At 44.0% G+C, this 18,726-nt stretch overlaps 1 protein-coding gene across 1 annotated transcript in view; it reads left to right on the top strand.

The window, feature by feature from the left end:
• Positions 1–264: 264 nt before the first annotated feature.
• Positions 265–18,726, top strand: part of AP3D1 (adaptor related protein complex 3 subunit delta 1) — a 43,094-nt gene continuing 24,632 nt past the window's right edge. Inside the window, exons 1-6 of the mRNA XM_053999716.1 lie at positions 265–575; positions 13,946–14,041; positions 14,831–14,911; positions 15,493–15,573; positions 17,385–17,492; positions 17,833–17,962. Of these exons, the coding sequence (XP_053855691.1) occupies positions 480–575; positions 13,946–14,041; positions 14,831–14,911; positions 15,493–15,573; positions 17,385–17,492; positions 17,833–17,962 (592 nt within the window). The 5' untranslated portion in view covers positions 265–479. The remainder of the gene's footprint in view (positions 576–13,945; positions 14,042–14,830; positions 14,912–15,492; positions 15,574–17,384; positions 17,493–17,832; positions 17,963–18,726) is intronic.

Below are 18,726 nucleotides of genomic sequence, written 5' to 3'. Positions count from 1 at the left end.
GAGGGCAGGGAGGCGGGCACACGGGGCAGGGGCGAGGAAAGGGGCGTGTCCAGAGAGTTGGAGGCGTGTCCTAGGCGATAGGGGAGTGGCTGGAGAGCAGCGAGGCGGGCGGGGGCGTGGCCAGACGGAGGCGCGGCCCGGATGGAGTGGGCGGGGCTGGAGAGAGCACAGCGGTGTCTGTCCGGGGGCGTGGCCGGACGGTCGGGGCGTGGCCATGGCGGGGGCGTGGCCGAGCCCTCAGCTGACCGGCCGCCATTTTGTCGGTGCCGGATCCTCAGCGCCGCCTGGAGCTGTGCCCGCGGCCGGGGTCGCCCGTGCCCGCCCGTCCGCCAGGGCAGCTCCGCCCGTGCCCTCCCGCTCCCCTCGGCATGTGAGCGCCCCGGCACCGCTGCTCTCACCCGGCTCGAGCGGCAGCAGCACCGCGGCGGCCCCCCCGCCCGGGCCCGGCCCCTCAGCCCGGCGCAGGCCCCGCCGCCGCCATGGCGCTGAAGATGGTGAAGGGCAGCATCGACCGTATGTTTGACAAGAACCTGCAGGACCTGGTGCGCGGCATCCGCAATCACAAGGAGGATGAGGTGAGGGGACCCTTTCCCGTGCTCCGGCCAGGAGATGTCACTGCTGGCCGCTGGGGCCTTGTCTGGGAAGGGAATGTTGGTTTGGGAAGGGGGAAGCGGGAGTCAGAACGAGGAAGGTGACGTTGGGGTGTGGGGCAGGAGAGGCAGGCTGGGTGAGAGCAGGGGAGTTCATAAGGGAGGGTCATGCTTGGTGTTCGCCTTTCCATTCAGTGTGTTGTGGTGTTGAGATCTGCGATATACGTACGGAGATATAGATAGAGATATATATATATACATGATCATTATAGAGGAATTCCTTCCTCTCCAGTCCTACAGTCACGTGCTGTAGTCAGCTATGTATTCTTCATCCTGAAGCTGTTATACAGGAGGACTAAGCTCCTAATTCAGCTTTCAGACCATTCATGTTTAGTATCTCCAGACTAAAATGTCCTTCTCTCAGAGCTTTTCTAGGCAGCAATCAGTTCTCCGTGTTGGCCTGTTATCCACTCTTGTGTGAGAAACACGTGATCAGGAAATTAGTATAGGTGAAATAATTAGTCATCAAGAACGTGTTATGTGAGACTCCACAGTAAAGTGTCACATGGTAATTGAGAAGTAACGGGCCCCAATGTCATTTTTGTTCATCTTCAAGTAGCTCATGAAGCCTGAGAAGCTTTCTTAATGTTGGTCTAACAGCTGGGCTTTGCTGGTATGTTGGGGGGTGGCTCTAGAGTCAGTATCACCTATCAAAAGCATCGGGAAAAGTTGTAAACGTGTAACTGAATGAAGAACTTTACTAGGAAAACTGGTCTTCCTTGCTGGTGCTACTGAACTGAAAATACAACTTCTGAAATCTCTGGAATACAACTTGGATTTTGGAATACAGCTTTCAGAATATCTGGAAGCCCCTTGTGCACAGGACAAGGGGTTGTTTGGTAGTGAGCATACCTGGGAAATTTCTGTTTTTCACAGAGTGACACAATATGCTGTGTTGGAAGGGACCCGCCAGGATCATTGAATCAAGTTTATTTCAGCATATGTTAAATTTATGGTATTGGTTTGATGGCAGAGGAAGGCAGGGGTGCTGTGCAGTGCCCTGAAAAGTGTGGGAAACACCATGAAGTGGCAACAGCAAATTTCAGTGGAATTTATGAGCCTAGTGTGTTCTGCCAGAGCAGGACCTGGTGAGCAGTATGAAGCATATGGAGCCCCTCCAATGTGTTGTGCTGCTTTTAGTAAATCTGCTTTATTCCTTTGTGCATAGGACAGAAAGTGTTTAATCAGCTGTCAAACCCCTGAGGATCCTCCTGGTGAAGGTCCAGGCCTTTGTGGCACCCGTTCTTTGAGAAGTATTGAATGTTTTTTCTAAAATAATTTTGTGACAAACAGCTTCATAAAGAGAATTCAGAAGCACACCGAGCTTGTTCTCAGTCTGTGACAAGAAATGGTTAAAAAGAATTGGCTTTGGTGCCCTTTGGAGTTAGGAAAAAACACTCCTTGGACAATTTTGTAGGGCTGTGTAGGAAGCTGTTACTGGGGTATGTGCACACTCTGGGATTCAGTGAGGTCAGAGCAATACCTTGTCTCAGAACAGCTGGGCTGCAGCATGATGGGATTTTAAACTCTTCAGTTTGGAGTACAGAAGGTGAGATTTTGAAACAGATAACTATAGGGATAATTCCTTTTTATATCCTCACGAGCACAGCAAAAATTAAAACCCAAACCAGAATGTGTTCTGCTGATTAAGACATTGCACTGGTAAAACCTGTGTGTTTGGGAATCCTTCAAATCATTTATCTTAGTTCCAGAGAGTAGCTGCAAGTCCAGGAAAGGACTGTGCCTTTTCCTGGCTCAGCTGCAGAGAGCTGTAAACCTGCTGTTGAGCTTTTGGGTGTGGATTCAGTGCTTCCCAGGCAGTGGCCAGGGACATTGGCTAATTTTCAGGTTATGTTACAAAATCAGGATGCTGTTTTAGAGGAACTAGCTGCAGAAATTCTTCCTCTTTTCCCTACAGTGTTTCCATTGTTCATTGTATCTGTTGAATGTTGCTCCAGTGCTGTAGTTCAACCAACATTTGCGTGTCTCAAGATAAGTGTCTAAGCCTAAGACAGACACGCTATCCTTTTCAGAAAAGCAAATTTGTTTAAAACAAACAGTGTGATTTAGTGGGGAGGATATTGACTATTGGTCTTGGCTAGACAGGAGTTTCTCCAGGAAGAGTTGTCTCTGGAAAGGAGCTACTGTGCTTGTTAAATAGCAATGATAGGAAGAGAAATGAAGGCAAGATTGTTGTTTTGACTTCTGATTTACTTGTGCTTTTTGCAGGAGGTTAGTTTATCTACATGTCTTGGGTTTTTTTGGAATTTAATCACGTGGAAAAATCTGCCATCACTTATTCCCTCATCTCTCTGGGCAGTCTGTGCTGGTAGATCTGAGATGGAAAGTTTTATTCCTTTCCACTTCTTATGCAGGTACCACATGAGCATATCTGATATTTCACAGCCCATCGAGGCTGTACGAGTGCCTGGCACCCAGTTCACAGTGGGTTTCTCAGTGCAGTTCTTTGAGAGCCCCACTGTGTTCTTGCTTGGTGGGTTTGTGTTCTTCCTATGTTGCTGTGACCCTAAATCTCACACCCCAGGGTGTGTCCTGAAGTCAGAGCAGGCCACATCTCTCGATAAGTTTTGGGTGCTCCTCACTCGTTAGAGGAGCTGAGAGTGCTGGAGGCTGCCTGGCCCTCGAGCTCACAGCCTCTCTGCAGTATGTTCATTCCCTGTCAGAGGCATTTCCATTGTGTGACCCATTTATTTTTATTTTGAGTTTAAAACACTGAAACTGAAGGGATGGACTTCCCTAAGGATGCGAGGTAGGAGAGAGAAGGTGGTTAACACAGTCACTGCTCTGTGCAGACTTGCTCTGTCCATCTCCAGTGTTCTGGGGGGTACTGGAGCTGCATGGTCCTTCTGCAGGGAAAGTGCTGTGTGCAAGGAATGAGGTGGCAGAGCAGCATTAGCTCCCTCCCGGCTCTGACACGTTGTGTTTACTTTCCAACAGATGTTTTAGTTCCTGTGGTGTTCCCAGTGCCAGTTCAAAGCCAAACTTGATCCTACTGCGTTTTCCTGACTTTTCACTTCCAATACCTCATTCTCTCCCTTTCATTTGGAAAAGGGATGCTTTTGCTAATGAAAGTGGTGTTTTTGTATGCTGTGGAGTAACTTCTACTTTGTGCCTACTGCTTCAGGATCTGCTCCACAGCATGCTCAGGAGAGGAATGCCTTGTACTGTAGGCTGTTAAAATATACTGGATTTTTCCCAAGATAGTCCAAACTGATAAATTATATCTGTTCTCCTAAATGTGTAATAAGGGACAGGATAATTCCTTGATGCTTTTTGGCCCTTACATAGTGTTTTTCATTCACAGTTAAACGTTTGTTTTTCCCAACAAGTAAGCTCCTGTCAGATGCTGATGTGAGATGTTCCTTTAGAAAACTGAAATTATTAAGTAACAGAAGCAGGTATTAATGAGTGTGCTTAGGCTCATTCAGACAGTAGCCCTCTGTTTCAAGTGTCTATGATTTACTGCAGGACACTTAAGAAGAGAGAAGGGATTTTAAAAAGTCCCGTACTAAATATGTGTGCACTTCTCTTATAACATGAGAAAATTGTCCTCCCTTTTCTCAGAGTCTGTGCTGTGTGTGCCTTTGTGGTTTTGGTAGTTGATGCTTTCAGGAAAAATCATATTGAAAAATTCACATTTTCCTGTCTCTGGTGTTGGGTGATAAGTACCTCATTGCTGGTTTACACTTAAACTGTTTCGGAAGAGTGAAAGGAGCAATCAGTGCTGCTGGTTGGGAAAAAACTTAACTTCAGTTACTAATATAATGCTAAATGGGAGGAGCATTCTGTGTCCTGCTGTGAAATGTGTGGTTTACTGTCAGCCTGCCTTTCCAACCTGCCAGTGGCTTCTTGCTGCTTACTGAGGGTTACCTGAGGACAGGGCACTTGTATTGTTAAAAAAGCTTTTTCCCTCTAAATAAAGGGCCCCTGTGTTTCACTGCTGATCTCCAGCTTCTGACACATTTTCAGATGAAATGATGATGTGGGGAGTTTTGAGGAATCTTTTCACATCACAAAACTCTTCTAGCCTCAGCCTGTCCTCAGTGAGGCTGAAGGCCTTCTCATGCTGTGGCTTCTGACAGCCCAGCCTCAGCCACTGGTGCAGTATTAATATTTGATGGTAAAGCATTTGGGATGGAACATAATCAGGGAATTTTGAGGATTGCTAAACAGTTTGTTGGTGCCTGAAAGAACAGACCAACTGCTGGGCAGTGCAGTTCATTGATGACAGACAGCTCTTTCAGGCACTGCTGCTCGATCAGTTACTGTGTGTCACATACGTGTTGGTATCTTTGAAGGCAGCTCATTATTCCACCCACTTCCAAGTGCATCTCGAGTTGCTATTGTTAATTCTTCGCGCGTGTGAATCACTGCAAAAGACAAGTCGGAAATAGAAACAATACACAAAGAGGGTTGGATAAGGACCTCACACCACTTGGTGAGGAGCCAGTCTGGGACTGGCATGCAAGGCCCAGTGTGAGTGCCCTGCCTTACCTGCTGTGTCACGGATACAAAGGGCCTGGAGCGTGGCACACGAGCCAAGATGTGGGCAATGTTGTCCTGTGATTACAGGCAGGAGCAGCTGAGGCTTTGCATTAGTGCTGCCTTTCATTAGCTTTTTGCTTTCTCCTGTATTAAATATTACTTAATTGACTGTGGCATAAGTGGGGATAATAGCTTTGTTCCCAGTCCTGATCCTTTTTATAGCTGCCTCTGCTGAGGGTTTGAAATGCTCCAGACAGATCTGTGCTGGCACATGTGGAAGTAAATATTGTGCCCAGGCAGGTCCAGGGGAGAGGAAGAGCTGTCTGATACCTAAGAAATGGAGTGACTATCCACTGTACCTTTAGTGAGGCCAGGGGAAAAACAGCCAGAGAAATCAAAATAAAATATGGCTACAAATTACATTTCTGCACTGTGATCAACTGCAAAGAGTTGTTTATTTAGTGCTTTTTGTTGCAGATCTTTGTCCCAGTGCAGAGTGCAGAAAATGTTTTTTTTTTTTTTTTTGTGGTTTCTTTCCATCAGTGTCCATGAAAGTGACTGAAAACCTCTTCCTCCACAGTGTGGGTTAGTGATGACATTTGTGTACAGACAGCATCTTTAGGTTTTCATTTGGAAGTGTTCTTGGGAGTACATCCTGTTCCTGGTGCCCTGTGAAGGGCAGCATTACATGACAGACACCGGAAAGAACCAAGTCATGGGAGCAGTTATAAGGAAACATTTGTGCTCATTAGGTTATTAAAACCTGCTGATCATTCACGCTGAGAAATTGAAATGCTTCTTCATCTAAGGGGGAGTCTGCTAAAATCCAGGTGTCAACAAGCATAAAAATATTTGAATAGAGTAAAAGTTGCAGAAAATAATATTGTTGGTGGTAGTTTTAGTAGCTCAGAAAGATAATTGAGTGGGTTTTTTTAAATAAGAAGCAAATGTTGAAAGTAACTGAAATAAGTGAGCCCTGTTGAATCCTGAGTGTAACTGGGTATTAGAAATGTTTGGTTCCTACCAGCCCCTTCTCAGTCACTGCCCAGCAGGGTGAGCAGTCAGTTTGTAAACCTCATAGCTGAGTGCTGGTTTTTGTATTAGCTGTTTCTTTTTTATTGTTGTTTCCATTATGACCTAGGTGTCCAAACCTGACAACTTCTGCTGAGAAGTTCCCGTGTTGGAAGGTGTATAAATGGAGGGAGGTGTTGATGTGGCAATGTTGGAACTTTCTTTTGGTTGGCTCAATCTATGGCAAAGCTGTATAAAATATATTGCCCCAAGTGGATCACTGTGTTAATCAGCTTCAGTTGTGAGAGTGGATGTTTGTTTAGTGTGAGTGGTGTGATTGTACAGCAGGGAGGAGGTGAACAAACTTATTTTAATTACACAAATATTTGTGCTGAATTTAAGAAGTCGGGAATGGCCATGAACCATCTTTTTCATTGTCCTCCTTACCTTTCCATAACTGCAAAGTACTCACAGCTGTGCATGAATCAGTGTTAGAGCTTTGTAGTATTTTCAGTGTTACATTTTTATTTGGTATTTAATACGTCATTAAGCATCTTTTTTTGGTTTCTCCCTGAACTACTTCAGTCATCTGAGTCTCAGCAACAATAGCTACTTTAGTTTCTCAGGAGGAAGTGACTGCTTCCTATGCATCCAACAAAGCACATGCTTTGATGAAGCCTGCCTTTATCAGAGCATGAAACTGCACAGAGATGTCTGGAACAAGCAAGTTGAAAAATCTCCTGTAAAAAAACTTGCATGGTTTTTTGCATAGTAATGTAAAAATAAAACTTCGGGTACATCTTGTATTTGCAAGAATGAGCACTTTTATCTGACACATCTCTCCAGGCTTAAAAGTTGTCTGCTAGGATATGGTTTAGACAGCACAGACCCCTGAGGATTGTTTAATTGCTGTGCAATTAAATTAACAAATACAGTGATCAGACTGGAGATGTGCTTGTATTAAGGGACTGAGCAGACTGGAGATAATTAAGGGACATCTCTAGACCCTTGCTGCTGCTGTCTGCTTACTGATTCACGATGTTTGGGGCTTGTTGATTGCCACTTTCCTGATTCCCAAGGTGCCAGCAGTGATCTTGGCCTTGCCCACCTGGGAGGGGGCCAGGATGGCTCATGTAGCTCCAGCTTCCTGCATTGGTGCCCTTCTGTGGGCATTTCAGTGTGAAATCCTCAATTGTCTTTGGGTAAACCACCAAAGAGGAGCTGTCCGTGGGAGACTGCCAGAACACCCCAGTGCTTGGAGGGATGTTACAGGTGCTTGGAGTCACTTTGGACAAGCAGCTGCAACTCTACAGGTGTTTCTTTTCTGAAACCCAATCTTTGTGTTACAAACCTGTTCAGGAGATCCTGTGTGTTTTTCTGCCATGCCTTAAGGGGCTGTAGTGGTTGGTCTGGGGTCAGATATGTGCCCTAAAATTGGTGCACAGTACTAGCATTTCTCTGATTTTTTTTTTTTAGAATAAGGTTCAAAGGTTTTAATTGGCTTATGAGTCACTTTAGGATGGATGTGTGCATGCATCATGCCAGATTTGAGTTGGTATGTGTAACTTCAGCAAACATTAACAAAAGAAAAAACTGTAAACCTAATTTTGCATTCCTTCCTCTGTGTTGTTTGGCCAAGGAGTCTTGTGATCTCACTGTGCTTGTAGCAGACAAGGGGGCAGTGGGTAATGCATCGTGTTTCTAATAAATAATATAGAAGTGTGCCACAAATGAACCAGCAGAACCTTGTGCCTCTGGTGCTGTCACTCAGAACATTGGGCTGGGACCTTAAGCCTACCTCAGGATGAGCCAGTAAATCCCTGGAAAGCTGGGTAGCAAGGACAAAACTAAGGCATGTTAAAACATGTACAGCAATGCTGTTTATCAACAGCTGAGTGAAAGAAAAGCTTGGCTTTATGAAAATGCCTTTCAGTTTCCTGAGCCCTTTGTTGCAGCTGAGTGCCCTCTGCACTGCTGGATTCAGGCTGCTGCAAACCCATCACGATGAACATTGTGCAGCTTCCCACTCTCTGCTCATCCTCTGTTCTGTTCTCAGCTGCTTTGCCATGGTTTTGGTGAGGAGCCTGTGTCGAGCACATGCCTTGGAGTTTTCTATCCAGCCATGGAGTAGCCTTAACAAAAGATCCTGTTATTTATCTCAAATAGCTTTTTCTATAGTAGTTAAATAATATTTTTATGGAAATTGGTTTGTAATATGTTGATCTCTAATGCTGTGTCCAAGTCAGTAGAAAGCAGCACATTTTGCTCTTTGCCCTTGTCTGTTACTTCAGTGGATTCATTCACTACTGTCATGGTAGAATGTGTCCAGGTATTGCAACACTAGAGGTGTTCTCTGACTGGTTCAGTGCTGTTTGACATCAAGTGCTGCTTTTTGGGTTTGAGAGAAGCTTGGCAAGTGATAAATATTTCTTCCCAGCCTTCTTTCCGAGGCAGCTGATCTGTGCTGTGAATGGGATCTGTTGCCTGAAGCACAAACAGATATGAAAGTTCCTTCACCTCCTGAAGCACGAACAGATCTGAAAGTTCCTTCACCTCCACAAGGTGTCTTGGGGTGTGACTGCCTTTGGTGTTGAGCATCCTGGTCAAGTTGCAGCAGTGGGCATCTTCCTCTCATGTGACTATCATGTGCTTGTGCTCGGCGTGATCTCACGGAGTTCGTCTCAAAGTGCTACCAAAAATTGATAAATCCTATAGTGCTTAAAACAAGAAATGTTACATTTTGTGCTTATTTATTGTTATGTTCTAAGTACTCCAAACATTTGTTTTACCATGCTGTAGTTTCACACGTATCAGAAAATATCTTGTTCCTTGTGGCATTCACTGTTAATAATTCTTTCCTCAACACCCTGGAAACACAAGAGAAATAGGAACTAATGTTCTCTGACATTTTCCTCTTTCATGTGGATGGAAGCACTTGGATGTTGCAGTGACAGGTTTGAATCTCAAATCAAGTACATTTGGTTTGCTGGGCTGCAACTCAAAGTGGTAGGAATGTGAATTTGCCTTCTCTTGAGTTTTGAAGGTGGTTTATGGCTGAGATGAAAATACAACTTCTTAAAGACTACTGGAAATGAGTGGTTTACATGATTAAATTTAATGTAAAGGTTCTGCAGTGATCTTCATCCCAATCATTAGTGTGTTCCTGTCAGGTAATGACAGAAAGTACAGCATGGAGAATCACATTTCTTAGGAATGTAATTGTTGTACAGATCAGTGACTTTTTTTAACTTCACATACTGCTTGCTTGAGAAAGAGAAGTCTTTTGTGAGCATCTCTGAAATTGTCAGCAAACCCCAAGTTCTGTCTTGGCTTGGAATAAAACTTTACTGTTTTTCAAAGTTAAGTCAAAAAACATGGCTGGGAAGCGAAAAATCCTATAAAGTGACATTTTTGGCTTTCTTACCATGACCCATTCTCCCCTTCCTCCTTCCATTTCAAGGAGACTGTGTCTTTGATTCACGATGCCTTCTCTCTTATTTTAGCCACTCAAATTTGCTTAAGTGCACATCTTTTCTAGGTGAGATCTTGGAATTCTTGAGGAATTTGGGTTTGTTTTAAAAAACATCTTGTGTGTTCTGTTAATGGATATAAAATATTCCAGCATCTCTTTGGTGACATACTTTGAGAAGTGCAGTTGTGACTGTGCTGTTCTCACAGCTCTGCACTCACTCGCTGCTCACATCTGCAGGCTGCACTTGGGTTTTAGCTGGGCTGCTCCGGGTGTGTTCCTGTAATGCTCCTTGGGAGACAGAACAATTACCAGAGTGGTTGCTATAGCATTTCATTAAGGAGCCTTTCCACCGAGGCCGGGAAGACTCCTTTCCCACTTGGCAGCCCAGCAGGAATAAAAGAGAGCCTCAGCTCCTTGCCTGCTGCTCTCAGAGCCTTCACCTCTGCTGCTGGCAGGGAGCTCTGCCCCTGCTCCTACCCTTCATCCTGAGAGAGTTCCTGTACCTCATGGCTCTGCCTGTCCTCACCACACTGCCTGAGGGGCTGCCTGAGCATTGCCTGGCTCCCTCAGAGCCATCTGCTGGGCATGTCCACAGGTCTGTTAGTGTTGGGGCTTAGAAATGCTCCTCAGTCAACTGGCCAGAATGTGTGAGCCAAAACTGCAAATAGTACTGTCACAGACCTAGTAAGGAATTAATAGCTAAGAAATATATTGATATTGTAATGAATACTGGGAGCATAAATGAACTCTCAGCACTGCTGAGGCCCTGTCTTGAATCCTGAGGTCAGGTTTGGGCCCCTCATGATAAGAAAAGCATTGAAGGGCTGGAGCGTGTCCAGAGCAGGACTAGAGCACAAGTGTGATGAGGAGCAGCTGAGGGAGAAAAGGAGGCTCAGGGAGGCCCTTCTGGCTCTGCACAACTCCTGACAGGAGGGGACAGCCAGTGGGGTCAGGCTCTGCTCCAAAAGGAGGAGAGGGAACAGCCTCAGGCTGGGCCAGGGGAGGTTTAGATTGGATATTAGGAAAAACTGCTTCATGGAAAGGGTGGTCAGGCATTGGAAGGGGCTGCCCAAGGCAGTGGTGGAGTCACCATCCCTGGAAGTGTCCAAAAAAACATGTGGATGTGGCATTTGGGGCATGTTTTGGTGATGAACATGGCAGTGCTGGATTAACAGCTCTTGAACTTGTTGATCCTAGAGGGCTTTTCCAACGTTAATGATTCTGTGATTCATGAGGTTTCAAAAGCATTTAAGGAAAAATGGAGCTCCTTATATCCTGGGAAATATTTGGTTTTAATTACCACACTAGGAAATTCCTATATTAGAAGGACTTATGCAAAGACATAATCAGTGCTGGGCAAGATAGAAGATTTTTTTGCTGTGTCAGTATGTAAATGTTAAGGGTTTTTTGTTCTTCCAAATATTTAAGCCTTGCTGAGTGAGTTCAATTTTTTTCATTGCATCAAGTGGTTGTTCTCCCTTTGCTGTGTGGTGTGACCCCACTGAGCAGCTCGTGGGCTGCAGTGGGAGCTGTGGCTGTGGGTCAGTGGGGAGTGCTTTGGTGCAGGTCCTGTCCGGCGCTGTGCCCAGGTCAGGGTTCCACAGCCAGAGCCTCGCTAAGGATCTGCTCCCTCCTCCAGGTTCCCTCCCGGTTCTGTGGGTGTGAAATGTGGCAGCAGATCCCGCCAGGTGTGGGTGCTTGGCTTTCAGACTTAGGAGGGAGAATGAATAGATCAGTTTTCCTCATATTGCTCATTCACGGCGGTGCCACTCCACAGGATTAACAAAAAGTTAATACCTGCTGATCCTATAAAGCTTTCTATATATAGTGCCTGTCGTTCCTTGGAGTGTTTTGGGATTTGAAGTACAGCTGTTTCAGAAGGACTTCTTTCTGCTCTCTCTAATCCCTTTTTTCAGTTGCAGATCTGTTTCTGAGTTCTGTAATATGCTTTTCCAGAAGCTGGACTAACTGGTAGGCAGGGATTTGCCCTGTGGGATGTTGGGACTGGTGATTCTGGAGCCTTTGTTCAGCTGTGCCAGGCTGGGCACTACTGAACTATGCTGTACTCTATTTTTTTCCACCTCTCCTGCTCGCACAGTGGTTCATGCTCAACTCTGAAGAGGTTGCCAGGAAGACTAAGCTAATGTTTGAATAGTTTGGGGATAGATGCAGTGGGAAATAAGTGAGGTTTTTGGTTATGGATGTAAAGACCGAGAACCTGTGTGTCAGTGTCCTTCTGCCTTGAGAGCCATCACTGGCCTTACTGCCCAGGATGTGGCAACAAGATACACACGTGAAGGATTCTGTGACATTGTTCCAGCGTGCTCTTCTGTGGTTATAAAATATTCAAGGCCAACTACAGTATATTTGTGGATCAGTTGCATGTTGTGTAAGTCACTCTTTCAGCATTTTTAATGAAGTATTTTCTACTCTCAGAAGGTGTTTTTTAGTTTACACTCAAGAGTTTAAACTTCCCATGTGAGTTGTCAGAACCTGAATCGCTCTCAGGTGAAGGGTTTACAATCCCAAATCTGCTTCTGGGTAAAGTCACCTGGTCATTATGTTGTTAAGTGTTTGGGGGTGATGCCATCTCCAGTTTTGGCAGATGCGATCCACTCACCTGTATCCAGAACAGAAGGGATCTGCATACAGGAAAGGGTTGTTTGGTGTTTACAGTGCCCACTCTTAACATGAGAACTCCCACTGTAAGGATAGTATTTCTATCCCAAACATAGGCATTTAGGAATACCTTAAATTCCCTCAAGTTCATTCATCTGCTAAACACCCCCAGCTCTCCCAGCCTGGCTCCAGAGCAGAGGGGCTCCAGCCCTGGCAGCATCTCCGTGGCTCCTCTGGCCTGGCTCCAGCAGCTCCACGTCCTCCTGCTGTTGTTCCCCAGGGCTGGGGCAGCTCTGCAGGTGGGGTCTCACCTGAGCGGGGCAGAGGGGCAGAATCCCCCCTCCCCTGCTGCCCACGCTGGGGGCTCAGCCCAGCCCAGGGGGGTTCCTGGGGTCAGTGCCCATGGCCGGGGCAGGCTGAGCCTCTCACCCACCAACACCCCAATCTTTCCCCCAGGGCTGATTTCCATCCATTTTCTATCCACTGTTTCTAGCAGCAAACTTTTGTAAGTTAAATAGTGTCACTCTAGGATATTTGTAAAAGACTAAAAAATGGTTGCATTAATACACAAAAATTGGTGTAAAGGGAAAAAAATGTTGATTAAGTCAGGTCAGTAGACACTTCTATGCTGAAAATATCATTTTGGAGGAAGATGGTGGTATTCAGGCAGGGATTTGGTAATCCAGTTCTGACCTGGTTCCTCTGGCAGTTAGGAATGTGAAATACCCTGGTGTGTGCATGGCTTTGAAAAGAGAGATTATTTCTTTGCATTTAAATTTTCATGATTCCTGTAGCAGATGCCATCAGTACTTAAATAATAATTAATTGTGAACTGGAAGAATCTTTGGCTGAGCACATTCTGCTTATAAAGTAAAATCTATACAGATAATTTTAAATCACATGTTTGCCACATCCTTCCCACGAGCACGGATGTGATTGCTTGGAAAGATGTGAAGCACCAATATTTAAATGTAAACATTGTGACATTTGGCTCTTTGAATTGCTGAGAAATTCATATAAATAACTGTTATTTATCAAAATGTGTAAATGGCAAAAGGGCTCATGGGGGTTGAGAACCAGAGAGGGGGTTCATGACTTTTCATGGAGCTTTCCATGGCTGGGGGGATCCAGGAAGCACCTGTGTCCCATCCAAGCCTTGTTTTGTGTCCCTTCAGGCATGGGTAATGTTGTGGGTGCACACCCACAGTGTCATCATTGGCAGCATGTCCAAAAATGGGGTGTTTTCATCAGTCACCTTTCATTTGTGGGCTGTTAGCAGGGTTTGGCAGTTTCTTCTTGTCACGTAATGAGCGGGTGTTCTCTGACGTCCCTCTGGAAGCAGTGAGTTTTCCAGCAGTGGTGAGCTCTGTTTTTGTTCAGACCTCTGCCTACTCAGTCTCCATTGAACAACTTCCTATTTGCAGATTTTTGAATCTAGAGTGGTGTAATTGTGAGGGAGAGGCAGGAGGGGCAACCACCAAAGAAACATCTCATACTTTTGGTTTTGTAACAGAATTGTCGTGGTTCTTTTTAATAAGTAATTTTGTCAGAATTAAGTGCTTACTAAATAGTGTGTGTGTGTGAGATTGGTGCTTGCAAATGCTGAGTTCTACTGCTTCTCCCCACCAACATGCTGGAAACTTGAGAAACTGGTGGAGGAGCTCAAATTTTTGTTTATTTTCCTCAGGCAAAATACATCTCGCAGTGCATCGATGAGATCAAGCAGGAGCTGAAGCAGGACAACATCGCAGTGAAGGCAAATGCAGTCTGCAAACTGACCTATGTAAGTGCCTTGCTGGGATCCCATGGAATTGCAGCTGCATTTTGTTCTTTCCTGCTGATTTGGAGCCAGCCTTGAGTCTGGATGCCTGCTCTCCCTGGGCTGCTCTAAGTGCAGGCTGTGGGGACAACGCTCCCCCAGCTCTGACGTCAGAGGCTGCACGTTGCTGCTCTGTTTGGTACAATTGGATTTTATTGTGATGGGTCAGGAAGTGAATCTCATTTAAAGCAAACAGGTTAAAAGAAATTGTTTTCAGCTGGATTGGTTCTTATGACATAGTGACATGAACACTTGCAACTGGGTTTGTTTCTCTTTGCTCAGTCTTTTGTTGACAAGGAGAAGACAGAAATTTTGGTAAGAATTCTTTTCGTGGTTGTTAAGATTTTTATTAAAAAAAATTCAGGAAGAAAACCCTTCACACCAATGCTTATATAACTGCATATCATATAATCACAGAATGATTTGGATTTGAGGAGACCTTAAAGCTCATCCTCCTGCCATGGCAGGGACACCTTCCACTATCTCAAGGTGCTCCAGACCCTGGCTTTGGGCACTTCAGGGATCCAGGGGCAGCCTCATCTGCTCTGGGCAGCCTGGAACTAATGCAAGCTGTTGAAAACTTGTGATGTCTTTCACTTACTGTGAGTGGTGCAGTGTAACATTGCTCATAAACCTGTGATGTCTTACAGTATAATTTCTGACTCCTGTTGCATCTTCAATTTTGGGATATGTCTTGACCTATTTTCTTGAGTCTCTTATTTCAGAAGTTTATCTTTGCTTCTCTGCTCACAGTTACAGATGCTGGGCTATGACATCAGTTGGGCTGCTTTCAACATTATTGAAGTTATGAGTGCTTCCAAGTTTACATTCAAGGTGAGTTCTCTGTAAATGCAGCTGTCCTGGCTAAGCTGTCAGATACCTTTTGTGAAAAGTCAGGGTATTTTTATATGAAGACCACCTGAGATTCTTAGTACCAGGGACTTTTTATTTTGTAATAGTTTTATAATTTTTCTTGAAAGATTTACTTTATGTTCTGTTGCAGACTTTTTTCACCCAACAGGGTAGAATGTTGTTTCCTAAGAAATTATTTCCAAATGTGGCTTTATACCTGAAACTCAGGAGTCAACACAGACAAAATAATTGTAGTAAACAATCCTACCTTATTTCTGCAGCTTTGTGGTCACTGAACTGTGTTGTAACAAAATAGAGAAGGTGAAGGTGGTTTTATTATCCCTAAGACAGATAAATTATCAGTAGAACATTACTTGTCTGAACTTACTCTTCTTTGATATAAATCCCTGTTTCTAGGGGAACCCTCTCATACCTCTTCTGTTAAACAAACCTACTCGTTCATCTTTTTAATATTGCTTATAAAGCCACCAGCTGTTTTCCACTTAAGCATTGTCTAAATTGACTTTAAAAGCAAACCTTGTTTTCCTCCTTCCCTTTCCCAGCGCATTGGTTACCTGGCTGCCTCCCAGTGCTTTCATGAAGGGACTGATGTCATTATGCTGACAACTAATCAGATCCGAAAGGTAAATGTTCAGTTCTTCAGTTTTTCTTGCACTGTCTCCCTACTTATACTTTCACATCTGTATGAGTATTTCTCCATGAGAAATACAGAGGCGTTTAAGTAGAAGTCTCCTGTCGTTCCACAAGCAGAGGGATTAATGAAACACTCAGGAGCTGTGCACATCCCTCCCTGTGCTGTCTCATCCCAGCTCTGTGTTTGTTCAGCACAGAGAATGGTGACAGAAATAACTTTGCTGGTCTCTAGGCAGTGCTTATAAGAATGTAACAGCAGGAAAAATGTCCCCGTTCCTGAAGTAAAATGAGCAGTGGCTCAGGAGTGACATGGCTCCACAACACTTCTACTTGTGGGGGATCTTTTTGTCTGTAATTCCACATCAGACTTTGACTTCTCTGGTAGAATTGAGTGTAAAATGGTAAAGAGTGTATGGAAGGTTTTGTTCTGTATCCATGTACCCACGTGTGTGTTCTTTTTCATAGAGTTGATCACTTAGAGTTACTGGTTTGCAGCATAGTTTTCCCATTCTTGAAGCTACAGATATTTTTTTAAAACTCTTGACTTTCATTTTTTAAGTATCACTAATTTGACTGATCCAGTACAAGATGTGCCTACATTTTTACCATCTGAGGAACCAAAATGTGTTTTCCTTGCTGAATAAAGAGCAGTGGGATGTTATCCAGTATCTTCCCTAAAGAACTAGTGCTTTTCCCTCTATCTTTTGAACTATTCTGTGCTGAATGTGAATATCTATTGTCTTTATTATGGACACTTTACTGGATTTCAGTTACTTACTGGCTACTTTCACTTTGTGCCCAAGTTTTTACGTAAAAGACAAAAATCTCTTTATGCCTTTTCATGTTTCATTGATCCAACAACTTGAGATTTGAAGGATTTATCAGTTCTCAAAATATATTAGAGCCAGGATGAATTGCAGGTTTTTGCTCCTTAAGAAGTAGATTGCATTATTCTTAAAGTGGACTCTAATTTCCCACCACCTGCAGCAGGTTTTTAAATGAGATGTAAATGGCACAGAACCCCAAAGGCCTGACTATGTTTAGCTCTCCTGAAGCAGCTTCAGTATCCATGTGAATCTGGACTCTTAATTGAGCAGTCCTTGTGGGAATGCTCTGTGCAGCATCTTCATGTTTGTGTTTCCTGATACACAATTTATAGTCTGTACTTGAACATACTCACAGATTAATTTTACTATGGGTAAGTGACTTAAGCTTAGAAATACCTGAAAGACTATGGAGGGCTGGGTAGGATACTGACTACAAATAGATCCAGTCCACAGAGACAGGACACCAGTTATGTGTGTGGAACACATTTATTGGTCAAGTTTCCTTGGAAGTTGGGGTGCTGCCAACAGCTCAGGAGAAGAATAATCTCATTTCTCCACTAGATTAAGGTGGAACACCACTCACCAAGAGTGCTTGTTCCCAGTGAAATTGATGGCACTTGGAATTGGACTTGCAGGGTTAGTGTTAATACCAGTTTTTTAGGACTTTAAATACGTTTGTGATCCTGTAATGAGTGTTTAAAAACTATTTCCATTCCCAAAACACCACCAAGGTGTGATCTCTGATTACGTTTATGTTGCAGCCATCCATCTCTTGTTTAATTATGGTCCTTTGTGCCCATTATTAAACCCCAGGTTGGCTGTCGTTTAGCAGGTGTTAGTAGTTGATATATAAATATTCCCATGAAGCAGAAGCTCTGCTTCATTTATGTTAAATGAATAAAATTAATCTGAGGAAGTTGTTTCTTGACTTTCTGTGTGATCTTAAATTTTTGAGCGTGTTTCTCTTTTTTCAGGATCTGAGTAGCCCTAACCAGTATGATACTGGAGTTGCACTGACTGGCTTGTCCTGTTTTGTTACTCCAGATCTTGCCAGGGACTTGGCAAATGACATCATGACGTTGGTGAGTCGATAAGGTTGAAATAACTTTATAATTATAGAATGTTAAGTTATTCAAATCTGGTAAATGTCTTAAATTTAGAACTGATACGTGTGAAACCTGCTGCTTCATTCTTGTGGGGGTTCTGGGGAGCTTTCACAGATCTTGCTTAGATCAAGAGGATCACTTTGAAATACATTCATTTGTTTTGGTGATAAACAGCAGTATTTTGCCCTTCCCTCAAAGCTGAGTTTTCCAAAAGCAGTTGAGTCTCCCAGGAACAGCTTTGGCTACAGCAGTGTGAGCAAGGAGCTCTGGAAACACAGATGTGCTCAGAGCCTGACTGCAGTTGTTTCATTAACAGATGTCTCACACAAAGCCTTACATCAGGAAGAAGGCAGTGTTAATCATGTACAAAGTTTTTTTGAAGTACCCAGAGTCCCTCCGTCCTGCATTTCCTCGCCTTAAAGAGAAACTTGAAGATCCAGATCCTGGTGAGTGGATTTTAGTGAATTCCTTCTGCTCTCACATGTGGAGGTCCATGTGCTTGTAGAGCTTGTGGAGAAAAGAGTGCATGAAAAATGCTGTAATCATCTTTTGGCCACTGACTCACCTGTTTCAGGGTAGGTGAGCATAGGAGAGTTTTGACAGGTGTTGCCATATTAAAAATACGTTCTTTAAAATGTCCATTTCTTCAAACCCAAAGCTACTGAAAATATTTCAGGGAGTTAAACCTTAATGGACAAAGTAGCTTAAAGTTTCCTGATTTATTGCTTACTGAATTTGGCTATTGGAAATATTTAACTTGATTTCAGGGTTTGGGGTTTTGATTTTGTTACTTCCTGTGCTTTTTTAGCAAGCTGCAGCTGTTGACTTGCAGTGGATACACTTAAAATTATTTAACATTCCAAAAAGCAGTCCAGACTGCTCTTTGGGCTCCTCACTACTGCGTCAGTGCAGGTCAGCAGCAGCACAGGAAATCTGCAATTGCTCAGTATCATATTCACATTTTTGCTCAGTCTTCAGGAGGTGCTGGTGTAGCCTCACTGCACCACAACGCTTGTTTTAGGAATTCTGTGTGGAGTGTGTATCTGATCTCCACTTGATTTGTATCTGCAATTACAGGGAGAAATTTAATTGCATTTCCTGGACGGTTTTATTATGGGCATGGAATATTCATCTTCCAGGGACAATGTTATTAAAGAAAGCAAAATCCCTCACCTGCAGAGAGAGAAAGAAATTGCCTGTTAAGCTTTGT

The sequence above is a fragment of the Vidua macroura genome, chromosome 26, assembly GCF_024509145.1.
Source record: "Vidua macroura isolate BioBank_ID:100142 chromosome 26, ASM2450914v1, whole genome shotgun sequence".
Lineage (NCBI taxonomy): Eukaryota > Metazoa > Chordata > Aves > Passeriformes > Viduidae > Vidua > Vidua macroura.
Note: the sequence above shows the minus strand (reverse complement) of the source record. Positions and strands in the feature narration are given on the sequence as shown.